Below are 27764 nucleotides of genomic sequence, written 5' to 3' on the forward strand. Positions count from 1 at the left end.
TTGAACGTAACTACCTTGGGTGCGTCTTAGCTCATTCTCCAATTCTTGTGAATGCCCAGAGTGGGTATCTCAAGAATTGTGCGATTTATTTTCATGAATTATTAGCTTTAGAAGCACGCTGCAAAAATATTCTGAGTAGCTGAGTAGTAGCAAAAATATTCTTAGCAGCATGCCTTTATTGCCCTTAGTCCAAGGTGTAGCACATTGATTTATTTTGAAGGTTTGGTTTGACTTGCGTGAAATGCAAAAACACCCGTGTACTTAGATTTAGGTGCACGTTAAAGAACCGCACGTGGTCCATGTTTCCCGAGTCCCCCACTACGGCGTGCCTCATAATCAAATCGTGGTTTTGGCACGTAAAACCCCATAATTTTTTGGGTTTGAGTTGCGTGAAACAACCTGTATAATTCCACCTGCATAAAGTGAAGAATCAATAAACTCTTGAAGACGTGAACATTCTCGTATTCTAGATTGACTGAAAGCAACGACATTCCACTCTTGCACAGTTTGAAAATTAAAAATTTTTTATACAATTAACTCACCGCAATATTTAAGGCAGAAAACGGCTGTTTTGTTGCTCGAATTATGTAACATCTCTGCAGTGCTGGAGACACACCTGTAATGTTTACAAGGAAGCACTGAGCCAAAGGGAGCATTTTCAAAGAATCGCGCAACACCCCAGAATGTTTTATTGTGCATGACCTAGTAATTTTACGTACAGTTGAACCTTACTATAACAGTCGCATTTGACTAGAAAATACCATTGTTATATCTGATATTCTTTATAAGCAAACATTTCTCGCACACTGATGTCGGCAAGAAACATTTTACATTTAATTCATATGTCTGATAATTGTTTATGTCCCTGTTCATTATAGCAAGGCTCGACTGTATACAGAGTGGTGTTTCTTAGGTTCAGCCGATAGAATTACATTAGTGAATTAAATATGCAAGATTTTCTCCTCCCCCTTACAAACAAGAAAGAAGTAGTAGTTTAATAATTTGAAAATGTAGAGAGGTCGGCCGGAAAATGGAACATCTGGCCTGCTACTCTACGTAAGGGAAGGGGAAGAGGGGAAGAAAGAGGGTCACAATGGGGGATGACAGTGGGAGGAACGAGGTGAAAGGATACATTGCATAAATGTTATCACAATCGTGAGAAATACTAATCCAGTCATCTCGTGAGAAATACTAATCCAGTCATCAGGTTTCAGACACAAAAAAGTAAAAAAGACCACTGCTGCTGAAGAGTTGTCGTGATATTAGAATGGGGCAATGCAGAAAAAGTTTGTTGCTGGCACTAAGTCAGAGCAGTCAATTGCAGATGCATCATTGTCATGCGTAACACACTTGCTGTGACACTACCAAAATACCACTGTGCTGCAGTTAGATCTGTAACAATTAATGCGCAACAGGACCACAACATCAATAGGGACGGTGTGTCGTCCATATTCGTGTTGTACAGTACCATGTTTAGCCCTCCCAATATGTTTTAACATTGTACAGTAATAGACAGTTTTAGTTTAGCGTACGCTATACCATTGCGTATGCTATAAAATAGTAGCTTGTCACTGCACATGCGCAGAACGCTTAACGACCCATAGCGTATAGCGTACGCACGCTATTTCTCAGATTTAGTGTTACCGCCTTTGTGTGGTTTACGTAGTTTACGTGAAACATGGCGGCGGTCCCCGCTGCCCGCTCTGAACGGAATTTGAAGTTTATTTGTAGAATTCACTTCATTCGTGGCAAATGACTGCGTAAATAACTTTCGCTTAGTCTTAGGCAGCTTCGACAACAGTGTTTTATGGATAACCTTGTGGAGTTTTCGAGATCACTTCACGTTTCGAACGAGATGAAGCCTAACGAGGGAAACCTTTTAGATATGAGCGCCACCTATCGGTGAAGTAGCGAGATAGGCACGACAACATATGGCCTTTGAGATTGGAAGATCTCGCAGGCCAACGAAAACTGTAATAAACGTGTGCTGTTTGACGTACACTGTACTATAACTTTCTCATGAACATCAATAAACCTTATCTCACCAGTGCGCACGTTTTTACATGCTGATTGTTGTACATGGTTTCCTTGCACATAGTACGTTCTTGGAATACGCGAGTTCGGTGCACAGTGGGTGGGCTAAGCCATGTGAATAACAAAACATGGCAGAAAGTGTTAGAGAGCCTATTGCATGAGTCTAGCTGCCATGCATAGTGCAGCATTATCTCGTTGAGCAGTTTAAGTTTAGCTCAGAAGACCGAGAATGTAAAATTTCATATCTTTTTCTTCAACTACTGCGTTTGTAAGTTTTCTAAGGCTACTTACATTGTTCTTTTTTGTTTTGGCGGTATCTTCTTTTACTCCAGAGCTGAAAGATGACAGCTCTTTCATAAATAATAGAAGACAGAACTTGTTGATATTTGTTCAAACACCGTAAAATGTAGTGTTCTTGCTTTCTTTGTGTGCATAAAGGGCCATTTAGAAGAGTGTGGAACGGTAAGCATTGCTCTGGCAGTCGGGGTGGAATTCCTGTCTGCTAAATCATTGCTGATTTCAGATGAATGATCCAAAGTCGAGTTGAAACGATTCTCAATATTCTCACTTTGCCATGTCACGTTCTGCCGAGCGTGGCACCATTGCGAGTAGCAAGCTACCCTGATTCATTATCTGCTCTGAGAAACTGAAATGGAAAGTGCTGTCAAACTTCACTAGTAATGCGTGCACAGAGGCTCTGCCACTGTAGCTTTCCCTTTGTTGCCAAGTGTCCTTGCGTACACTTCATTATGGCGTATGGTTAACTGGCACCTGCACTGTCATGTGTTACTGAACAGGGATGCTACGAAACTGGCATGAGCAAGACGATCATTTTTAAGACCATTTATTACTACCGGATGTTTCATCTTTTAGAGCTTTATAGCCTGAATAGAATAACAAAAAAAGAAAAGCAAATAAAAACAAATAACAAGCAATGCAACCCCTCTATTACTCGTGCCTGTGTAACTTGCTACGGCCTGGTTACAGCCTAGGCTACAAAAAACACGGTCTCCTTCAATGAAAAGCCGATAGATGGTACACTGATGCATTGTTAGGGTCCTTCTGATGCCATTTTGTACATTTCAAAGGTTTCCCCGAATACTTATCAGTTTGAAGTCCAGGCTGTAACTGGGTTGATGTAAGTAATTATAGGCAAGGCTGCATTCTTATTTTTTTTTTTTAAAGCTTGCATTTATTTTTTTGCGAGCTGTAAGCCTATAGAAATGCTGTACATGTGAAAATAATAACCAGTTTCAAGTCCGCATAACATCTGCGTTCCTTTGTAACTGTCACTAGCACAGCTGCCAGACAATCAGTGCTATTGTCACCTTGTTGCTATCTGTTTCTTGTCATCGTCTGGCTAGCTATTCTTGGTTTTGGTTGCATCCCAAACTTTTCTTTGAGTGTCCTTATAGAAGGCTTTAAACTAGCGTCCTTTTATATTGCTACACGCGTGTAGCAAACCCCGTTTCACTTTGCCCTATTGGCTGTTTCCACCCACTCCAGGGACGTCAACAACAGCATCATGGAAATGCTTATCATGGCCTACTGCTGCAAGACATCCTGTGCCCGCAAGATCGTTGGCGTCATCCCGTACCTGCCATACGGCAAGCAGAGCAAGATGCGCAAGCGAGGATGCATCGTCTCCAAGCTGCTCGCGCAGATGCTCGTCAAGGCCGGTGCGTCTCTCTCGTTGGCGTTTTCAACTTCTCGCGTCTTTGTAGTCTCTAGTGAGCGTAGCATCGTCGCCTCGTTTGTTGCTGGCAGGGCCTGCATTTGGTGAGGGTTCACACGCAACCTTGTCAAGTTTGCCGAGCTTTGCTGCTCATCAGAGAACCCTAATGCTTATTTCAAACCTTCCATTATTAAATTCTGTCTGGGTTGTAGTGCGACTTTATGACCAAAATAAGTTAACGAAAATTGGTCATTCAATCACATAAATTTCATGTCCTTCCTATGTAAAAGTTGTTCCGACTGGGAAAACTTACAAGGGGTCATCTAAAAGTTGCTGCCCTGTCTCAAAGGAGTGTGGTTCATTGCTCTGCTGCTAGAGGCTCTCTCTGGTGTGAGTAACAAGGTAAGCTTGAGATTTTGGTGCTATGCAATTGATTCACATCATTCACTTTTGTGGTGGTATGTTGATGCTGTTTCGCATTTCTGTTTCGCATTGGCCTTGACAGGCTTTGTGCATGTGCATGTATTTTGGTGTTTCCGTGTGCATGTGTGCCGCTTTTCTTCTTTTTTTGTCTGCTTTTTTTGCTTTTTACCGAGTGCGTACTTGCACTCGATGTTTTTGTTCATACAAGAGAAAATGGTGGCACACATGTTGCTTGAATGTGGCAGGTTCCCCGTTATTCACTCGAAATTCTGGGGTACGCCACTTGTGACAAACGAATGCTTCAGAAAGCTTGAAGATTGGTAAGCAGTGATTGTCGTCAATCTTTTTTGTGAACTTGCCATTTCTGCATCGGTTTGTCACAATTCATCGGCATCTGGAGCCTTTGTCAGCCTCTACGAACATTCTGGTATGCTTTAATTCGTTGAACCACTTCCACTTTAGTCTTTAGTCTGTGGCTACATCAGAAGTGCCTATTTTAGTATTCAGTGGGTCTCTGCTGGCCTCTTTCCCAGTGGGTAACAAAATGTTGCGCGTATTCTCTGGTCTTTCGGTGCACTTGTGTCAAGCAGAGTAAAACAGCATCAACATAACATAACAAACGTACACGGTGCCCGTAATACCATTATTCTCACCAACAGAAATTTCCGATTAGCCCATTACTCGTGCTAAAGGCGCCATCTAACACCGGAGCAGCAGACCACCCTCCGGTGAAGAAGCAGCACATTTACGAGGACTTGTGGAACTGTCTTTCATGATGACTTCCGACTGGTTCTTGTCCCAAAACAGATTTTGTACCATTTGCAGCCATTTCGGACCAACTATGTTTTGGAACAACTAACTGAATGGGCCAAGCTTAAAGCTTACACTTAGCAGTGACTAGCATTTAGGGCTGTGATTAGTGTGTGTCTTATTTATAAATCCATTGAAAGTGGAATGTGCAGACTTGTACATCGCGGAGACGGCGGAAGAGTACTGTATTTAAATAAGAGATCTGACTGCCACTAGTGCATGTTATTTGTCCTATTAGTAGTTACAGTACTTCACAGCTGTACTGTAGGTCATTGACTAAGCAGGTGTCTCATATGCACTGCAGCAGTGTTTCTGTGACACCGATGCATTTTGCCACACACTTTGATTTCTTACGTTGTGAAACTGGTACTAGTTATAGAATCTGTGCCCCTTTGTTATGTCCTGCATGTTGATGGCCTCCAATTCTGTTACTGTTGTTATTCTATTATTGCAATTAGTGGGATTTTGTCCATTCTGCACTAAGATTTGTCTACAGAGTAATCTCCTACTGTTAAAGTAACCAAGCTGAAGAAGTGGAATGCTGGTATCTACAACAGCAGATGGAAGGGAAAAAAATGAAAATAATAAAAAAGATTGTGATAAGAAAAAAAAAACATCTAATATACAAGTAATATATACTCGGCTCAATACTGTGGTGCTAATTTGGTTTCTCTGACACTAAGAGTAGTGAAATTGCTGTGTTCCTGCCGTAACTGGATGTGCGTAGGTTAGGTATGAGGAATTCAAGCTGGCTTTGCTGTTGGGGTGAACAGGTGGTGGTTTAGTGTTGGCTTGTCCCAACTTTGTCCCCACAGGTTTGACACACATCATCACGATGGATCTTCACCAGAAGGAGGTGCAGGGGTTCTTCGACATCCCCGTGGACAACCTGCGAGCCTCGCCCTTCCTGCTGCAGTACATCACCGAATGCGTGCGTAGGCTTTTTTAAAAATTATTATTCCTGTCGCCGAAGTTCATTTAACTCCCCCAACAGTAAGTTCTAGTCAAATGGAGAAAGATTATGCTGTGTGGCAGCAGCAGTAGAGAATGAGAGCAGTCCAGTTAAGCAACCTCTTCTTGCTTGCATGGCACTTGAAGCACCTCACCTTTACTGGGTGGAAAACAAATGTATAATCATGGGAAAATCCAGGAAGAACTCATCTGCAACGACTATCCAAGTGTGCTTATAGCTTTCTTTTGAGGTGAAAATGATTTTGTTGTACATTGAATGGGTGTTTGTTGTTATATGTGTACTATTTACACAAAAGTACTATGGCCGCACAATGATGACACTTGTGCGCTGAAATTGCGGTTCTGAGCGTCTTGAGTGCTTAATGAAAATGGTGAGGTAGCCGAAAACTAGTCTGGCAGTGCGAAGAATGCTACTCGCTATAATAAATGGATTTTTGTCTTAAGGCGGGGACATGGTAATTAAAATTTAGATTACTTATTTATGAACCAAACTTGATAAAAGTTGGCATGCTTGTTTAGTTTCTTCTCCTGATTCTAAAAATGCAGTTTTCTGTAGGCTCATTATTTCGTTACATAATTACGAAACATCTTTTGTTCTTACTACAATAGACACATAACAGCTGCATAAAAATAGACAAATGACATATGGACCAACAGCAGAGAGCACAAGCTTCACAACATAGGAAGCACTTTTATGATTGCATCATTATTTCTTACTTTATAGTACACAGAACTCCATTGTTTTGAACATGGCCATGCATTAGTCACCCAACAGACAAATTTGACCCAAAGAGCGCAACCTGCACTTTACACAAGACAGCAGAGTATTTATAGAATCGAGACTTACGATAACGAAGCGTGTCTCCAGCTAGCGCATCCGAGCCAGCTGCGGCGGCATCAGCGTGTCAGCGAGAAAACGCGATTTTCGCTCGGTAGCCGGCGTAGAAGTAACCTTGCAGTTTTTTCGTGAGTCATCTTCACCTGCCCCAAATCGTCAGGCTACAGTAATTGTGCTGGAATGCCGCATGAACACAGGCCACTGCCAGAACCGCGAGAAGAGTGGCTTTTTCAAACAAGACCAAGATGGCTGCGATCGGTAACTTAGAACGGCAACTGCGCATCATTGAAAAAGGCCCTTTTTTCTGCGTTCATCAGTAAAAATGCAGCTCGCTGACATGATACAAAACGTCATTACCACCAAAATATTGGTCCAAGATGCGTGAAAATTTCTGAGGTAATGCATTAGACACTATAGAATCCAAAAATAATGCTTTCAAAAAGTGATTTTTCCGCGCTTTTTCGGTCTCGAAGACCCGTGTCCCCCCCTAAAAGAAATGCTGTTCGCATACTTGGATAGCCATTGTAGATGTGTTCGGCCTGAAATGTTTTTAACTGCACTACCTTCGGGATCGACTCATACTTTTTGTTAGATACATAAAGCCCCGCTGCTACGTTTTTCACGGGTCCGTAAAAAAAACAAAAAAAGCGTAGGAGCCAGGAAATGCAAGAGCTGAGAAAGCGGAAAAAAATTGGGAAATGAGAGTAGTAGTGAACTGCACACAATTTTGTTTGAATTCTTACGTTTGAAAAGCACACACAGTTTCGCCTGAAAACCAAAGCATCGATTGCGATAGCAAATTAGTAGACAGCTATGCAAGGTAAGGATTGTTGTTTTATCATACGTGTAAACTTGTAAACATTTTCTTATTAACTATATTAACGAGCATGGTGTCAGCGCGCACAGGCAAACATGAACACATCACACTCGATGAGCGTGGATACTCTCTGTCGAAATGCGTGCGTGAGGAAGCGCGGCAGCAGCAGCGAGCGATGTTACCATCGTCCTGTCTATCACTTCAACGCAAACTGAGCACCAAGAACACACAGCACGAACGAAGCTACGAGCTGCTGATGCACCTGCACTGCCTAGACTCTGCCCCCAACGCAGATGGCTTTCAAGATACAACTTGCGCGACCGCGTGCCGCTGCGCAGTACGCAGTTGATGCCAGCAGAGTGCAGCAGTACAACGCTGCCCGCTATCCCCCCCCCTCCCTGGTACTTTGAGCGCAACGGAAGAAGGCGTGCTTCCTCCCTGCTTTTCTTTCTTGCGCAAGATTTAGCTGAGGTCTTCGGCTCCCTTCGCACGCTTGCACTCGCACATACAGCATACGGTGCACAGCGACGTTATTGCCTTTGTACTTTATATGGAACCATGTTAACAAAAAACTAGCGTGCAAAAGACGTGTATGAGCAAGAAACGACAAACACAGTGCCTGTGTTTGTCCTTTCTTGCTCGTCCACGTCTTTTTCGCGCTAGTGTTTTCTGAAGATGGTAGCACACCAACTCACCCAGCTCGCAGTTTATATGTTTATACGGAACATCTGTGCGCCAAAACCAATTTTTGGGCCCCCAACGCCTCATAGACACCATCTTGAGATAGCAAATACGGATCTCAAAGGCCATGCTTTTGCTGGCGTAAACCAAATATACGTCATAGGTGTCGCCCGCGGCACTTTGGGCGGCCAATCTCGTCAAGCGACCAAGCCAAGCGACATGAAAAGTCAACATGCCCGCTCGGGCTGGTGCGGGGTGGCAGTTCGCAACGCATGATGCGGGAACGGCTCACATTTACGACGCAACACCAGGGTTACCAATGCATTGGCTCCTGTGGGAGCTATGCCAATACCAGACGAAAACGACGTAACAGCCACGAAAATCCAGCACCCGGGAGCATAACAGTGATGTTCTACTGTAACCAAAAAGAAAACTGGTCTGATCAGGCCAAAAATGCTATTGGCATCAAAACAATGCTTACAATATGCAGCCTCAGGTAATGGTACTGCACTGGTATATGACATGGAAAATATGGCTGTTGGTTTATGACACTTGTTGATCCTCTCAATCTCTCAATTGGTCTCACGAATATTAGACATTGCAAAAGCCATTGTCCCATAAATTTAGCACCATTGGCATCACAGCAAGGCATTGAACTGGGATGCAGAGGCTGTGGATGCTCATGGAAGGAAAATAACATTTATGTTGCAGATCCCAGACTACAGAAATGCAGTCATTGTTGCTCGGAATCCGTCCACTGCAAACAAGGCCACATCTTATGCCGAGCGCCTGCGACTGGGTGAGTTGTTAATGCACAGCTATGCTTTCCTTTGAATTCTATGCAAACAGTGCTGCAAACGTAATGGATATTTGGCTTGCCTAGCAAGAAAGATGTTTTTAGTAGATAATGGATCTTCCATGAAATTTTTGGTGCACTTTCTGGGGATTCACAGGAACACTTAGCAGATTCTAGTGTGTTTTTAATCTTGCTTTATCGCAGTTTGCTGCTTTGGTAAAACGTAAGCAAGGATTTTGCAGGTGCTGTCTTAAACAGTGTAGATGTTGTGTCCCCGCCTTTCTGAAGTGTAGGCAGGCGGTTGTGCCCTTTACGGTGGCAGTTGCGAGCCTGCTCCTTGGCCTCCCTTTCCTATCTTGTAAATAGTTGTGTGTTTTCGAACCAAAGATAATAATAATTGTTGTGGCGAAATGGCTATTCACATAAATCCTCTAGCATGAAGGACTTCTTGATGTATTTGGAGGACTACTCAAGTTATATTAGCTTTAATAACATTTCGGCATTTCCCTGAAGATTGGACCATTCTGCACATGTATGGCAAATGGTAGATATAGTCCACGGTGTGGTTTAATGTTAAAAAATAAATGTATTTAGTATTATGCTGATTCATGGTGTAAAGGCGCGCTGTCAAATTCAAATCTTTTATGTTTAATCGTACATCCAATTCATCATATCATACACTTCTGTCCTATAAAGGAGAAATGTTCCAGTTCTTTTGATTTTATTATTAGTTAGGTGTTCCATTTTACAGGGAGAGTAATGTACATGATAACAGCAGCACTACCTTTACATATGCAGTAGCCGACTGATTTCCCGGACCTCGCGTGGACCAAAAAAGTCCGGAAAATCTAACAGGCCGAAAAACTCGTTCACCCAAAAAGAAAAAAAAAATATTAGGCTTAGAGTGGCTTTGGAAAATCCCTAATAATGCCCTGCCTTGGAGGGCAGGGCATTGCTTGGAAGCAATCAGATTTGCTTCGATTTGCAAAAGAGGGACGTTGTCTCCGTATGCAGTCGACAAGAGCGTCACTGCGTTGCCGATCTTCGTTGTTGGAGATAGCCATGGTGATCGAAGAAACGACTCACGTTTCTACGCAACACTTGGCTCTCCCGACCTCACAAATGCAAAGCCGAACAAACACACACAAAGATGCAACGTCTCCTAGACACACCTGCTCTGTGGACACCACGTGCAAATTGCAACCAAAAAAAAGACTGATGCCAACAGATGCCGCATTGAGTGATTATGATGATAGTGCTGACCGAAAAAAGAAAGAAACACTGCATATCCACGAAGTGATGATGATGAGTGGGCGAAGCACCGGGGGATCATTCGGGTAACCGTAAATCCCCCGATGCCAGCAAGCGGACCCAAAGGCGCCGATGCTCGGTTCAAGCGCGAGCTTCACGATCCCTCAGCTCTGTGTCCGCATGCCGGCGTCTCTGTACTGCAGTAGCTTTGTGAGCCCTCGACTCCGCTTGCAGTTGAGCCGCCACTCTTGCCTTTTCAGCCACAGCAGGCGCGTCGTTATCAGAAGCGACCGTTATCATCCATGGCTGAAGAGGAGCGCGCGTCGGGAACGAACGCCCTTGTGCATTGCAGCGCCCCTAGCGGACTCCATGCAAACCAGAGCTACGGACGACTACGAGGGGGGGACAAGGCTCGGCCCTAAGGTGCTTCGCCCCTAAAAAGAAGTGCCGTCCCTTGAAGCGTTTTCTCCGCAAAGGAAGAGCGGGCATGGCCTCAGAGACTGGAGGATAGCAAGCGCCTCCCAATCTTGGAGGCCATAGAGTGGGCCACTGGAAGTCAAGCCAACAAAACATCCAGCATGGTGGCCTCCAAGTCTGGGTAGCGTGGCTCGGAACAAGCGATAACAGTGGAATCTCGATGATACGATCATGGCTAATACGAATTTCTGGATAAGAATTTTTCTGAGGTCCCGGCCGAGCCCCATTACTTTGCAACGTGCTAGTGAACGGTTGTTACGAATTGATTTTCGACCCACGTCGGTTGATACGAATACGCGCCGCCCCACCGACGGCCGCGAAAGAGAACAACGCGCAGTCAGGCGTGTTTTCCCTTTGTTTTTGGTGCGGAAACTGGGCGCGAAGAGTTTGAAGCGGTGGCCCTTTTGTTGCTTTTGGGCTTTTCTTTTGTCTCTTCACTCGCTGCGGCGGCCGCGCTTCCCCACGCGCGGCCGCCGCAGCAAGCGAAGGTTCGTGCGGTCTATCGCTTCAACGGAAACTCAGCGCCGTAAGCACAGCGCATACAAAGGTCAGAGCCGTGTGGAGATCGCTGTCAAGATACGGTGCGCGCGACAACACCGACAGCCGGCATAAGCGCAAAGTACAAGAACGCATTTGTTGGCAGAGTAGGAGCCGCCCCCCCCCCCCCCCACTCCCTCCCTCCCGCGCTACCTTCCCGCTTTGCTCCTTTCGCGTGGGGAGATTGCTTCGCCAGTTACCCTTGCGCTCAGTTGCAAGATACGCATTTGGCGCCGCAGCACAGCGTCCCCCCCCCCCCTTCCCTCCTATACCCCCCTGCCTTTCGCGCAACAGAAGTCGCGTTTGCTCTCCGCTGTGCGTTCTCTGTCCATGGAGGCGCGCGTTCCCCGTGCGATTTCACGCTTTCACTCGCACATACGGTGCGCGGTGACGACTTTATCGTCCTTGGACTCGTGCTCCACGTCTCACGCTCCTCCTCCGCATCGCCCTCGTTGATCTCCTCTCCCATCGGTGGGCGCACCTCGTGCTCGCTACCGCCCTTGTCGGTGACATTTTCCCGTGGAAGCCGCAATTTCATCTCACGCGGCTGCACTGTAAGCGGTATGTGTATACATGGAGTTCTACGAGAGGGTAAACGGGAGTCGGAAAAGGCTGCGTTGTAGCCAGTTCTGCACTCTAAACGGTTACGTTATAAGTGGTCTACACTGTAAATGCTTTTTACGTACGTGTGCCTGAGTAAGTTCACCTCTCGACTCTTTTATTTAGCTAGTTTTAATTCAATCAATCATTTTATTTCAGCATCAATGAAAATCATTGACACTTGGTGGGTACAGACAAAAAGCCATTAATCAGGCTTGACAGGGTCTGTACCCCCGGGCTTGGCAAACAAGGCACATGATTATACAATACAGAAGTACAAAGGAACCAATCTGTATATTATAAGGAAGATATATTTTTCACTGAATGGTCATAAATGGGCTAGTAAGGTCGGAAATGTTAAAGGAACTGATAATGCCATCTTTATACAAATACAAACAAGACACGCGAGCATGTTACATGTGAAGGTCTGAATTATTAAGTAGCACAGGTAACTGGTATTTTTAACATTTGTGTGCCGTAATTTGTTCGTATTCTAGGCACCCTCCAGACTTCGCGTACCCTCAGGGTGCGCACATGCTCAGCCTGTCTTAACCCAGACAATTCTGTAAAAAACGTGTCGTTGTTTTTCGTAGCCAATGTATAGCGTTTCTGTAACATTGAACGGTAAACCTCATTCACTGGTAATAGATTGAGAGCCTTGAAAATTGGTTCCGTGTGTGCGTCGTATGCAGCATTAACGATATTTCGAAGTGCTTTCTTTTGAAGTTTGTGTAGTTTTTCAGTGTTAGTTTTGGTGGTCGTGCCCCAAACTAAGTAGCAGTACGATAGGTTGGACAAAAATAGCGATTTGTAAATTAACAACTTTATGTTCTGAGGCAGGATGTAGCGAAATTTGCATAAGATGCCTACAGTTTTTGAAAGCTTATTTAAGGTTGCATTTAATTGATCTGTCCACGTCATATGTTCTTCGAAAATGGCGCCAAGGCTTCTAGCTACGCGTGAAAGCTCTATAGTTGATGACCCTAATTTTAAGTTGTCGGTGATATTCAGCCTTTTGTTCTGAGGGCGAAATAATACTGCATTTGTCTTTGCCGCATTTAAGTTCAATGAATTGGCAACACTCCATGTGTGGATTTTTCTTAGTACTGCGTTGCCTTTTTCTACGAGTTTTGAAGGGTCATGGCCTGTAATAAAAATACTTGTGTCGTCCGCGTAAATGATAAACTTAGTGTTAGCACAAGTATTTACGATGTCATTTATGTACAAGTTGAAGAGTAAAGGGCCCAAAATACTGCCTTGAGGCACACCAGCAGTAACTGGCTTGAATTCGGATACAAAGTCGTTAACAGTGACTTGCTGCCGACGGTGATGAAAGTAAGAAGTGATAAGTTTTAGAAAAGTACCCCTAAAGCCATAATGTTGCAATTTCTCAAACAAGGAATGGTGATTAATTGAGTCAAATGCTTTTGAGTAGTCAATGAAAATGCCTAGTGTACATAGATGATCTTCAAATGACTGCAAGATAAATTCCTTTTGCCTCAGAAGAGCCGTTTCAGTTGAACAACCCTTCTGGAAGCCATACTGGCAAGGCGTAATAATGTTATGCTTCGTAGTAAAACTGGACATGCGTTTATATATCAATTTTTCAATGCATTTCGAGAAAACGGGAATTATTGAAATAGGCCTATAGTTAGATAAATTATTGATATCACCACCCTTGTATATTACGGTTACTTTTGACATCTGAAGTTGTTTAGGGAAAATACCAACAACAAACATTAGGTTAATCACATGCTCTAGAATTGGCGCGATAGTATCGATAACATATTTTACAGGTTGTATCTGTAAGTCATCAACGTCGGTACACATACTGTTTCTCAGTGACATGACAGAACTTACAATTTCATCCACGGTAGTGGGAAACAAGAATGCACTTTCCTGTATTGGTGTTCTTAAGTACTGGATGCATTTGGGATCGTGCTTACTTTTTACTAATGATGTGAAATAGTCGTTGAAAGAGTTCGCTAATCGTGTATCTGTTAATGTGTTGCCTTTAATGTTAATTGATAAAGTGGATTTTTCTTGGGGGTCACCGTGGAGCACGTTGTTCAAATGCTTCCACACAAGGTGTGGCCTTTTAAGTACCTCGGGAGAAAAAAGATTACTGAGGTAGGTCTGTTTTGCTCCACGGAGCTGTTTGTTGAGTTTATTCCGGAAACGCTTAAAGGCAAGCAGGTCTGTCAGAGCTCTTGTTTTCATAAAAGTTTGGTACAGTTTGTCTTTTTCTTTCATACTCTTTAGGTGTTCCCACGTGACCCATGGTTTGCGGGCTTTCAGAGCTCGCTTTCGTAATTTACGTGGAAAACATTGGTCATATACCACCTTGAAAACTTTTATGAACTCAATATAGGCTTTCTCTGGTTCAACAGTTTCTAATACTTTGCTCCAGTCAGTGAGACGCAAATGAGAGCGAAAACGTTCCAGAGTGTAAGAATTTATCTGCCTGTAAGTTTTGGTAGACGGGTGCTGTAACGTGTTGGAGGGCTTCATATATTCCGATAGAAGATAAATCGGTAAGTGATCGCTCACGTGAGAACTGATAACACCAGCACTGAGATGCTCGCAGGGAATATTGGTAATCAAGACGTCTAGTAGTGTCGAAGAAGTTGGTTGTACTCGTGTCGGTAGACTTATTGCGTTAATGTAATTGTTCGCATCTAAGATTCTACAAAATTCTTGATTATTTGATGATTGTTGCAAGCAGTCAATGTTTATGTCACCTCCCAGAATGACAGTGACACCATCATCATTGAAATAGCTAAGGTACCTCTCTAAAAATGTAAAGAACTTCGAAACACTCGCGTGGGGCGGACGATACATCACGGTGTACACTTTAACGTCATTTCTGATGGTGAGCACTTCATAATCTGAAGTGATTTTGGAAAATTCTTCCACAATAACACAACTCGAACTATTTTTTACTAACAGCATGACACCGCCTCCTTTTCTTAAGGTACGGTTTAGAAAGAAAGAAGTATATCCTGGAATTTTCAGTACTTATGCAGCATCACGCTACCATGTCTCGGTAAACATCAGAATATCAAATTGAAAATCCATGCGCAATAATAAGCATTGTATTTCTTGCTCTTTATTTCTAGCGGACTGGGTGTTAATATGCAGTACAGAGGATGAATATTTGTTACGTGATAACCTGCGAATTTCTGAAACTGACAACAGGCGGTTTTCCATGTTCACTTATTGAAATGATTTGCACGTGCTTGCTTACTCTATCTTATCTAGGTCACTGAGCTTCGTGACGCGAAGCACACGTGACGACTCATTTTTCCTTGCAAAGATTTTGCCTTCTTTCGTCCAGCAGAAACGCCAGTTCTTCTCATTTTTCTTGGCTACTGTTTTTCCAAGTAGCACTTTCAATGTGGGGCAAAGATGCTCATTTATATAGATAGGCTGGCGATCCTGGTGTCCGATGTCGGCAGTGGTTACGCGTTTTTTTCGTGCCTTTTCAAGCAGGGCATTCCGTTTTGAGCGGTTATGGAACTGGACAACAATGTTATGTCTTGAGGCGTCCCGTGTTGGTACACGGTGGCAAACTTCAATGTCACTTTCTGATACCGGTTCGTCCACTGCATTGCCAATAGCTGCAAGCACGCTCTCGAGTTTTTCGTTCTGTGTCGTAGGAACACCCTTAATCTCGATGTTCTTATTTCTAGAGTATTGTTCTAGTTGGGTGATTCTAAGTTTGTTCTCAGTCACTTTGTCTCTTAGCAGCGCGCATTCACTCGTGAGGGAGCTGTTGGCTGCCTTCAGTTCGGCGTTTTCAGTTTCAACTTTTTTCAGTTGGTTTGCCATGTCTTCAAAAGCTTTATTCATGAAATCAAGAGATGCCTTGATCTCGCGATGCTCTTTACGCAGTTCCCTCTCGAGCGACTGGCGCATTTCAGTCAAGTCATGTCTTAGCTCCTTCACAAGTTTGCCCACTTCAGTACGGGATAAGCTCATGGCAAAGGACAGCACAGTACACTTTTGATGGCAGCAGCAGCAACAGTGAAAAATTAATGCACTAATAAATCGCGGTTACAAGAGAATTTCAGACCTGCGATCAGTAGAAGGATGATTGTGAGCGACGTTGCAAGCCTGCTGCCGCTGCTGCCAAATGGACGGTGCCAGCCGATGGTCCTGTAGAAATACTGATGGTCCCTGGCGGCACAGTCGCCTTCTGGAGTGACGTCACAGACTATTAAGACCGTCGCCGTCCCCATTGTGTTTCGATGCTACGAATTTCGGCTAATACGAATTTTTTTCGTGACCCCGTGAGATTCGTATCATCGAGATTCCACTGTAGTCCAGAAAATCGAACATTGGCACCTAAATTCGTCCGAAAAATCAGTCGCGAAAGTGCAGTAGCTCTATGGGAACCGTGACGGTGCATTTATGAAGTCCGGAATGTTCAACAAGTCAGAATTTTTGGAGTCCGAAAAATTGGTCGGCTACTGTATGCTTATGTGTGGTGTTACAAACTGTGCTATTTCACATTGTTATGTGCCTCACATGCTGTACACTGAGGTTGTGTGCAAATTACAAGGAACTGGTATGTGTGAGTGCCTCCCTAGTTATAATAAGTGCTGAACAGCTTGCTTATTCATTTACGTAACAAGCTACCCCCTACGGTGGCTCATCAGAGGCTGGTCATGATTTAGCTGGTTTGACTCACGGCAGCAGTGGGTGCATTTTAATGAAGACGAAATACAGTGTAGACCGCTTATAACGTAAGTCGCTGGAGTCGCGAATATCCGCACTATAAGCGGAACCGCACTATAACCAAAGCAACAATTTTCAAGGCCGGCACATATGCAAAACATGTGCACCGAGCCGTCACGCGTATGCGACAGTCGAGGAATGCGGCTAGAACGTTTGCATTCAATTTACAGTCGAATCTCGTTAATTCGGGCCAAATCACGCAGTGGCGCCTCCGACCGGCATTGCTCCGGCACCGCCATACAGTAAAAGCTTAGGAGACCCGCCTCAATGTCGCGCGCGAACAAAACAAAAAAAAAGAAAGCAAAAAAATGCGGCAGGAATTTCACCCTCTCTCAAATGGCAAGGTCGCCGATTCTGTGTTGCGCCGGAACATGCGTGAACGTGCCGACATCTCAGCCACGCTACCGTAGCCACGCGTTGAAAATGGCAGTGAATCCTTCTTTCTCCTTTATGCTTCCTCTACTTTCTAGTCACGAGTTGACCTTGCAAGCTGCGGCTACGGCGCAGAGGGAAGTAGCGGTGCTGTCCCCGGCTGGCCAACAAAACTGCCCACACCGGCAAACGCCCGCTTCCCGATAATGGCAGAAAACGAAACTTCGGGGAGCTGGCGCCGGGCCGGCTGGAGCGGCCCAGCGGCGGCGCCTGCACGGCGGCAGGCGCGCACGGTGACAGTCGAAAGTGAGGGAGCTACGAGGGAGGGCGAGGGGAGCCACCGAAGCGGCGAAGTTGCCGAGGCGAAATTCGCTTCCCTGCTGCCCTCCTGCCTCACATTCCACGGTCTCCGCGTGCGCCCTTTGCCGTGCTGTGCCGGCGCCGCCCGCTCCCTGAAGTTTCGTTTACTGCCGTTATCGTGAAGCAAACGCGACAGAGCACCCATACAAACTTGTTTCGCAGCCCTCGCTCGCTATGCGCGCTGTGATATTTCACGACTCGCACTCAAGATTCTGGTTTCAGCCTCACTGGCTGTTTGTTCGCACCACGTGCCCTTTTCCTCCACTTCGTCTCTCTTTCTTCCTCGAGCACTCCTTGTGGCGCCCGTTTGAGGGGAGCGTTCACCGTCTCCACTGACTTCCGTACTCCCAGGCAGCCGCACTGTAACCGGTATTTTGTTTCCCGCAACTGCACTATAGACCTTTTTCACGAAGGCTTGCCGCCAGGGCGCGCCAGCGTGCCGCAAACCGGATGTGCTCCCAAGAAACTTCCGGCGTCCTTGTCTGTTGCGTGTTTTTCTTGCGGCGGTTCACGTTTGCTGCTGCTCGCGAAATGTTTTCGCCACAATTATCATCCGCTCTTGGACAAACACATCGAGGGCCTTGCTGTGTTGTCCCTGGATGCAGCCTGCGGTCTGGCACCAACCTCCTTTCGCAAGTGCGAACATTCAGGTTTCCCAGAGAAAGCGACAGACGGGACGCCTGGATCGCAGCAGTGCGAAGGGATAAATGGGTGCCTACAAAGAGCTCTCAGATTTGTTCTGCTCATTTCATCCAAGGTGAGTATTTTGTTTTTCACTTACCGCGCATTTTGAAAGCAACTATGCAATCTCGCTTTCTTGTACGCTTTGCGAGGATCGTTCACGAGAACGTCGGTGCTGCGAATGCCGCGCGCAAGGCTGGGCACGTTTACGTGAGCTTCGTACACCGGCTTTTCGCGAGCGATATCTACTAAGATTTCAAGCGATGCGAGATTATTGCTTGTCAACTAATAATGCAGTGCTCAGTATTGAAAATGCCCATTGCCATTTTGTAGCGCAGCTTGCCGCAGCGAAAAGCTGATCCGTGCGCTTTGATCGTATTTTATATCGCGCAGTGACAAGCACTGCGCGCGTACAAGCTTGCGCGACGGGGGTGCCTAATGTAGAAGGACCATTTTGTAGTAAATTAAATGGAGCTAGAAGGAGTCTTGGCTGATTATTTTACGTTTCGAATGTCTTAGTTGGTCATTTGCATTTTGCACTGGTGTCACACGGCCACTGTCGCTCGAGCCCGATCCGGATCAAAATTCTTGACTGCGATCGACACCTTTCCGCAAATTGCGCAATGAAACCAATCTGAACTTTGAAATTTGATCGTCATCGAAAGTGCGCCGCGTGACACCCGTGTTACATGCTTGAAAAATCGAGTCAGCTGCGAAGGTTGCAGTCACGTAAAATGTGCTCGGCGCTCTGTACCTTCCGTTTTTCACTTCTTCCCGTCTTCTTTGCGGCGTTCAATACAAGCAAGCATGGTCAGTTACAAAACAAATTCTGGCAGAGTAGCTCTGTTGACTTTATCTTTTCCTAGCTAAACTTTCATTATTGTGCTTGACCCTGAATGTTTTCTAATAGCTGACAATTTTATTTTCCAGGCCGGCCGTCGTCAGACCCTACCCATCCGGACTATGTCCCTACAATATTTCCGTACCGTGATCAAGGCAACACGAACCAGAAACTTCAGCGGTACCAGCGTGGCCAAAGGAGGCGCAGTGTGCAAGCTAGCGGACCTGCAGTGGGGAGCAAAAGTGCACAGGTGCAAATATGTGTACCTACTGCAAGTGACCTTGCAACATCGTCAGTAACTGACAATAATGTTGGCCTCGAGGATTACACTAAAGATTCTTGTGAAGCTGAAACAGAGACAACACTTACTATGGTTGATATATCTGCTCTTACTTTAGAGAATGCAGCACTAAAAGATAAGGTTGCTTGTTTAGAAGAACAGCTGGCATCAGCAAAGAAAAAAAATGCGGAGCTTGAGATGAAAAATCAGCCAGTTCCGATTCGGAAGATAACTAGGGACATTGTTATGAAGTCTCAGAAAGCTGTTAAGTTCCACACAGGTGTCGTGTCTGCAGAAATGTTTGCTGCATTGCTTCAAATGGTTCTGTCTGTCTGGAGCCCAACAACTCGAACAACCCTGGATCCAGAGCAGCAGCTCATTTTAGTGCTTATGAGACTGCGTCTGGGACTTCTGACGGAAGATCTAGCATTTCGGTTTGGCATTTCTGTAACTTCCGTAAGCCGCATTTTTCATTCGTGGCTAGATGTCTTAGCTGAGAACTTCAAGAAGCTCTTGATTTGGCCATCTCGTAGAACACTGCAATCTAGGTGCCCTGAAGCATTCAAAGATGCTGCATTCGAGAATGTCAGGGGCATAATTGATTGCACAGAAATATTTATCGAAAGACCCACTTCAATGACAGCAAGGAGCCAGACATATTCCAACTACAAACATCACAACACAGTCAAGCTTCTTGTGGTGATTGCCCCATCAGGATCAATCACGTTCGTTTCTAAAGCATGGGGCGGGAGGGTCTCTGACAAAGAGCTGACGCAACGCAGCGGACTGCTTGAATTGGTAGAAGAAGGGGACGTGTTCCTTGTAGACAGAGGATTCAGATGTGAGGAAATGTTTGGTGCTCGAGGTGCAAGCCTGCTGATGCCTTCATTGACGAAGAAGCGAGCACAACTTCCTGGGGCTGAGGTCACCACATCAAGAAAAATTTCCAGTGTCCGCATACATGTCGAGCAATCAATTCAGAGGCTGAAATCATTTAGGCTGTTTCACATGATCCTCCCTGTGAACTTTATAAAAAGATCTGGGGATGTAGGCTATGCCACCATTGACAAGTTGGCAATTGTGTGTAGTGGCCTGGTGAATCTCCAAACACCTATCATCAACACGAACCATGAAGACCTCGCTGTATGTAACTGAAAGATAAGCTGTGTCTTGATTGTCAAATAAAAAGTGAAGCAGTCAGTGGTGTTCAAAGCATATAAATTCAATATTTATTGCTTTTACTACTGGGTTACATATTGCATGCAATTTTGTACGGCGTCGCTGCAGTAGAAAAATGGTCATAACATTTTCATTATTGCATCACCAAGTGCAATGCCTGGAGAGTGTTGTAGGGATTCCAATGGTTTACTTTAATGGAAAAAAGACCACTGCTCTCTTTTAGCTTTCTTTTTACTATTCTTGACTTGGTGCGCTTACATCAGCTGGCCCTAGTTCCACTTGACATTTATTACACATCCACGATTTTGGTGTACGTTTAAGCTTAACACATTTCAAATGAAAGTTTGCTGTACACAGTGAACATTGAACAGTGCGGCCAGACTTGTTACCATGACAGTAACATGTTTCCTTGGCACACTCTATTTGCTTCAGAATTTGTTTAGTCTGCAGTTCAGGAAAGATATGGGTAAAAAAAAAGCTTGCTGCTTTAAGTTCTGCATTTGACCAAAATGATTCGTTAAAGCTGATAAGCTCAATTGTAAGGGACAGCCCTGTAAACACTAAAAAGTAGGCTCGGCGAAGCTTCGTGGCGGCCATTTGGGCTTGTACTTGTGTATAATATGCGTGATCATGCTTTAACTGCAAATTATTATTTAAATATTGCAGATGCTTTGAAGCGTTATTGAGTGGAGTACCTTTTAGAGATGCAGGGCACTTAATCTCTACCACAGATTTCCCACAACATTCACAGGAGGCAATTCCATCGGGAGAGGCAGCAAGAAAGGGAAGTCTTTCATTCACAAATAGACCACATTCAGTTAACTGAAACCCTTTGTGCTTTTTTGACTCCTGTGAGATGAATGCCTCTTTAGCCTTCGGCTCCATTGACACACCCCAACAGATGTTTGAGACCCTGGGTGCCTTTACATAGCCCATGATTTCAGCCACAATGCCATTGACCCCACTTCGACAAACTAGCACACGATGTAAAACTGAGGCCGTTATTCTACCTTTGCGTTCGTGGGTCCATCTAAGTGTCCGTGATTGCCCACGGGTCGACTGCTCAATTTCTTCACAGCATTCGTTACTGAGCTGAACATTTTTTGCAGTATTCAAGTCAATATTGCTGTAAATGTCATCTATTACTGATCGCGATGAATAGTGCTGGTGGTTGGTCTTCCTTTCTTCTGCAGCAGTCTCAGGAGAAGAATCCGTACTTTCACTGTCTGTTATGCAACTCAACACAAGTGTGCTGGGGGCAAATGTCTGCGAAAGAGACCAATAACAAACATTCACTGATGTAGCCAGACCACAGTGTGTCATATGTGTATCATAGAAAACGCATAGCCACTACATCCAATAACACTGCATGATTGTATGAAAGTAATAAATGATTTCATCAGATAAGGTGTTGGAAATGGAGTGAGTATGCAGCATGTGATCTTTCGATTAGGTTTTGGTGTACCAAAGTATGCTGATGCTGAATATGTAGTTTATGACAGCTTGAATAGTGTGTGAACTTTCACTAGAAGTAATGTAAGTCGCGTAGTTTACCTTGACGTGCTGCAAGAAGCTGTGTATTTTATCAGAGCTCCATGTTGGAATAGACCCTTGTTGCCTTGGGGCAGGTTCAGGAACTTGTTGTCCAGGCTTTGCCTTGAAAAAATTTATCTCGCTGACTGGTGCCACCTGAAAATGCAGATTTGTTGCAATTTTATGAAGGAGAAATATTGTTATGGAGGGGTATGAACATTGATTAGTGCGGTGCTCTACAAAGTGGTGAAGACGACGAGTGTGTGTGAAATGCTTGTGCGTGTGGCCCTTCAGCCATCTTGTCTGTCTACTGAAATACGCTTGTAAATATTCATCCCATCTTACTCTCGTATTCTTCACAATTTTATCCACCATTCATATCAAGAAGCTACAAAGGAAACCAATAGGGGAAACCAAACATCCATAAATTTATTAAAAGCTCACCATAGATTTCCTGGATACCTCAGACCACCTGCACGCTGTCTCAGTTGGAGACGGGTCATTCAGCCCATATTTTATGGCTGCTTCTATGTTGAATAATAGGGCAGCCACGTGTGTGCAGCATTCTCCAAGTCTGAAACAAGGGTACGCACAGTTTAGGTGTTAGCGACAACTCTCTGGTAAACCACTGCATTAACCGCAGTGTGACTTGCACGATAAATGTGCACGGTACTGAACATCCAGCCCACTATACATAAAGTATGCATTACCATAGCTTGTCTCGCGTTAACTGGCATTACGTTTATCCCGCCTTGGTAGCTTAGCAGGTAAGGCGTCGCGGCGCTAAGCTTGAGGACGCGGGTTCGATTCACGGCCACGGCGGCCACCTTTTCATGGGGGGGCGAAATGCAAAAAACACCCGTGTGCTTAAGTTTAGGTGCACGTTGAAGAACCCCAGGTGGTCCAAATTATTCCGGAGTCCACCCACTACGGCGTGCCTCATAATCATATCGTGGTTTTGGCACGTAAAACTCCAGAAATTATTTAAATTTGGGTAATTCCTGCGACAAAAAAATGGGTTAGCCCATTTTTAGCAAACTACGACAAATAATAATTGATGGAGTTTCACGTGCCAGAACGTCTGCTTTGCACAGCTGGCTCCGTTACCGCTCATCATTCCAGCGTGGAATTTCACTTTTCTGTCGCCGTAATGGGGAGGCCGCGCTTACGGGCGTATGAGCCATTGCTTAAGGGAAATATGAGCCATTCATTGTCTTACGTGACGGACAGATTTAATTTTCAAGCCATTTAATTTCGAAGAATCGCAAGCGGTAATGGCGCGCGAATGCTGCTAATCACGCCGCCGAGTAAACTCGAGACATCAAACACAAGCGACAACCGTCAGTGACGTCGTTCTCTCCGTCGCAGCCGAACGTGTGTGTAAACTCGTAATTGTGAAATACTTTACTATAACCGGGGCCGCACGTTTTCGCTTTGCTGGTTAACCATCTTCACGGAATGGAAATATTCCGCAGCTGGCTCGTTGGCGCCCCTCGGTTTGCGCTCGTGCTCGGCACGCGCTCGTAGCACAAACGAGTCAGCACACGCTTCGCTTGCACCCCTCTTGCGCAGTAGTGGAAGGGGGGTCAATTTTTTTTCACTTTGCCCCCATCGAAATGCAGCCGCCGAGTCCAGAATTGAACCCGCGTGTTCGTTCTTAGCAGTGCAGCGCCTTAATCTCTAAGCTACCACACTGGGTCTAAGACAAATCGGCACGTAAGGTCGTGGTAATGTAAATCGTGCTCTTGGAGTAGGCAGTAAACTGTACTTACCCTGCTATGCACGTGCAGTGAGCGCTTACAACAGTGCCGTCGTCTTTGACGACGCACCACGGTCGGTATGTCTTCGAAAGCAGCTGGCTGGCCTCCACAGATGCTGTTAAGATGACGACGCCAACTCCGCGCTTGCCTGCCTTGAACGACATTACACGCTTAACTTTCCCACTCAGGAATGCATTGTAAGCGTCACTCAGTTTGTGGTTCTTAAACTGTTCTTTTGTGTAGAAGCAAACGCCCTCCACTAAATACATGAAAATATCCGCTGCTGTGACAGGCGGAAAGTTTCTCGGGCTTGCCGAAAAAGAAAATTGCACGACATCGTCGTCCAACGGGTCCGGCAGCTGCTGGCCTTCGAAGGACAGCTTGTCTTGGTAGCGCTGCTGTGCACTGTTGTCCAGTCCTCTAAAATATTCGCTCGACATGTCGTCAGCCGCACTGCTGAGAGGTGCAAGCGATTAAGAAAATATCGGCCATGCGGCGCGCTCGCAGGGGAGGCTTTTGAGACAAGAGCCAAGCATCCGGAAGTTGCTCGACCGGAAGCGTCCGAGGAGCACCAATAGGACGCGCGCGCGGCTTGTTTGCAAACATGAAAAAGGTCTATAAGCGATACGTGTATACATGGACTGCTATGGGAAAATTAACGGGAGTCTGAAAAGACCGCACTATATCCGGTCCTGCACTATAAGCGGTTACGTTATAAGTGGTCTATACTGTACAAAGACTTTCATGTACTTATAATTTAGGTGCCAGCCAAAAAGCCCCAGGTGGTCGAAATTTTTCCAAGGCCCTACACTACGACGTCTGTGGTAGCCGTAGTGCTGCTTTGAAAGACCAAGTCATGTGAATCAATCAATCATAACAAGCTGCCTTATTTCCACGAGCCGTTGCTGGAGTGTCGGGATGCAGAAGCTTAAAGGAAAAAGCACTTTCCTCTAGCTTACTGACAGCTCATTCCCCTTAATTTGATGTTGTTTGTTCAGGCCGCACCATTTTTTTTTGTTATAAATCAGTTTAAAACTTTTTACATGATGTTGATTCATTGCATGTTATAAGCCCAATAGTTTCATGCCACATCTCACCAGAGGCTGCTGCTGCGATAGTAGTCTTGTATGGCATGTTCCTCCAGGCACTTGTGTTCAGGGGTCCTGGTGACTCAGTAGTCCTACTGGCACTGACATCTTTTAGTACAAATGATTCTATCGAACCATTATCATTCATGTTCATAGCACACCTCACGAATCTTTGTCCTAGATTAATTACATGCATATTTTTTAGCACTTTGCAGCAAATGTTTTTTAGGCCTCTATGCAGCCACATTACCGCCTGACTTGGCCCTTGCGCTGCTAAACTCTACACATCACCATCCTTATTTCCCAGAGCCCAAATCTTTACTTCCTGTGCAAGCTCCCCGAATCTATGCGCAAAATGTTTCACTGTATCAATTTGCGAGTAGTCTCTTCTATTGTTTTCCTTTCTTCACAGGCATTGCGGTGATCCACGGTGAGCAGAAGGAGTCCGAGTCAGACATGGTCGATGGCCGTTACTCTCCTCCGACGGTTCTCGTGTCTGGGCGCACTATGGAGGTTGGCCTCGACATCATGCCTGGTAGGCACCATGGCCAAGGCCGCCCTTTCGTTACTTGTAGGTGCAGTTATGAACTGTACTACAAGCACTCAGGGCAAGCCTTGCTCGTCAACACTGTATTGTAAGCATTGCTCTGGCGTTCAATCCTCTGGCATCGGCAGTTTGCATATGGGTTGCGCATGCAACAGAAAGCTGCCATTTGAAGCCGGAAGCTAGTGACAGTGAAAGCAACAAAGCGGGGTTTTGTGCTTCAAGTGAACAGGATGATGACACTGTTGTTGATTTTGATACTGTAAGTGATGATTAAGAAAGCGAGGACGACATTGACCATTTGTGGAAAGGACAAATTCCTATATCTTACTTAGTGAAGAGGCAAGAAGTTTGCACCTTAGATATGAAGTGAATTGGTTGCTCACTCGATTGTCTGTTCGTGCTATTCGCCTACATGGACAATCATCGCCAATGGTTTCTGCATAATTTCTTGTCTGTTAATCTGCTCCAAATGCGTAATTTCGTGCTCCAAGACCAAGTTTTTCTTCCCCGTAAACTGCCCCAAATTGACTTTACTGCTCCGAAGATTTCCCCAAATCCTATTGCAGCACCCCTGATTGCACTTTCATTTCAGTGTGAGAAATTTCGTCAAAATTCAGCAGCTGTTCTGTGGAATTAGAGCACATCTGCGGTGTAGCACAGAATACAGGTCCCACATGGGGGGCCAGCACATTGTTGGCCCGTTTAAGGCCAACAATGGGCACCTTGTTTTGGTGCTACTGAGGGTGCACTTGAATAGGAATATTGAGGGTTGGGCACCAGCATAGGTCATATCTTAGAACCGAATTCCATGAAGAGGAATCGTTAAAATACTGAAACGAAAACTTTGTGCCCCGCTGTATAAAAACAAATTTTAGGTATCTGTCATCTCTACAATTATGGTATGAAGCCTCACTTCCTGAAAAGCACCGCAAATAGTACCGTATTTGCTCGCATAATGAACGCACCCCCAAATTTGCTACTGTGTGGTGCCACGAACGAACGGCCGTGCTATAGTTTTTCGGAGAGACTGGGATCTTTTACTGTCGCACATGTGTTTAAAGCAGGCGCACTTAAACTCAATGCCCGTCCATGGCAAAGCCATGACAAGAGAACACTGGCAGGAAGCATGCGGTAAGAAGAGGCTGTGCATTATCACAGTCGCTTGGGACCTGACGTAAGCAGCGAGCGCTCTTACCACATGCTTGCCACCAGTGCCAGCGTATAGGCACCGCGCAGGCTCTATAGAGAAAGAAAAATGGCAACTGGCTCTTCACAACAGTACTTAAGGGGGGACGCGGCTTTCGCATCGCGAAAAATGACCGAAAAATCGATTTTTTGTTTCGGTTTCTATAACTCTTTCTCTACCCGATTCCGAAATATCTTCCCTGAAGACCGCGTAGAAGTGCTCTAAAAAGTTTGTTTTATTGTCAAGGCGACGTGAAATTTCACGGAAATCGCAAGAACACGGCGTTTTTCAAGCCACGATATCTCCGCAATGGCGCGACCGAGCGCTGCCATCTTGGTCTCATCAGAAAGAGCATTTCTCCAACTTCAAATTTGCTGCTTTCGCGGTCTCTTCCAAGCAAAAACAAGCGCAGAAAAAGCAAAAGTCCCGAGGTCTCGCGATGGTTCCTGATTGGTGGCGCGCGCCACGTGACAGCTAACGTCGTCTGCTAATCCCGGAGATAAGTTCGCCGAGGTCGCTATTGCCCGTATCGCGAGTTGCTCCATAGTTTCGTTAGCGGCTCCGAAGGCGTACGGGGCATAGTTTCGCGTAGGATCTCGGCTGTGATCATGGATCGGCCACAGTACAAGAAGAAATACAAAACTGCACATCGATTTGGCAGCCTAAAGCGCAAGTCTCCGACACCCAAAAGGAAAGCGTCGTCAACAGCTTCTAGTGCTGACTCTGCTGATGTTCAGTGTGTTGCAGAGATGGTGGACACGCCTCAGTTCCGTCCATGCATGGACGTCTCGGACCCTCAACCAAGCACCTCGTGCGCCGACGTCTCAGACCCGCGAATACGCACCTCGCGCGCCGACGTCTCGGACCCTCAACCAAGCACCTCGCGCGCCGACGTCTCGGACCCTCAACCAAGCACCTCGCACGCCGACGTTTGGACCCTCAACCAAGCACCCAGGGCGCCGACGTCTCGGACCCTCAACCAAGCACCTCGCACATGGATGAAATACAGTCGAGAAGTGGCAGTACAATTCAGGCTCACTTGGAGCCGCGCTACATATCGCTAGAAGCTTCGCGTGCCCGTGCCGAGACAGTGCAAGCATCACTCAGTTCTGTTTCGGCAACCGAGAGAAAACTGAAACTCACAGGTGAGAGTGACAGATGCGCCGATGTGGAGCTGGCAGATGAGTTTTTGGTTGTGCAGGTCACAGCATCGAATGCTTTGTACAAGAATGCTTTGTGCCATGAGTGCTCTCAGCCAGGACTGACTGTTCATTTGGGAACAAGGC

At 45.5% G+C, this 27764-nt stretch overlaps 1 protein-coding gene and 1 long non-coding RNA gene across 3 annotated transcripts in view; one reads left to right on the forward strand and one right to left on the reverse strand.

The window, feature by feature from the left end:
- Positions 1-27764, forward strand: part of LOC119453806 (phosphoribosyl pyrophosphate synthase-associated protein 2-like) — a 74405-nt gene that overhangs the window by 24989 nt on the left and 21652 nt on the right. For both annotated transcript variants that reach the window (XM_037715851.2, XM_037715852.2), the window contains 4 exons: positions 3541-3713; positions 5758-5873; positions 8962-9049; positions 25158-25280. In XM_037715851.2, the coding sequence (XP_037571779.1) occupies positions 3541-3713; positions 5758-5873; positions 8962-9049; positions 25158-25280 (500 nt within the window). The remainder of the gene's footprint in view (positions 1-3540; positions 3714-5757; positions 5874-8961; positions 9050-25157; positions 25281-27764) is intronic.
- On the reverse strand, positions 21327-23810 carry LOC119453805 (uncharacterized). The gene is made up of 4 exons (XR_007467382.1): positions 23670-23810; positions 22342-22471; positions 21919-22053; positions 21327-21630 (listed from the first exon to the last, which is right to left on the reverse strand). It is a non-coding gene; the product is annotated as an uncharacterized LOC119453805 (long non-coding RNA).

The sequence above is a fragment of the Dermacentor silvarum genome, chromosome 5, assembly GCF_013339745.2.
Source record: "Dermacentor silvarum isolate Dsil-2018 chromosome 5, BIME_Dsil_1.4, whole genome shotgun sequence".
NCBI classification, from domain to species: domain Eukaryota; kingdom Metazoa; phylum Arthropoda; class Arachnida; order Ixodida; family Ixodidae; genus Dermacentor; species Dermacentor silvarum.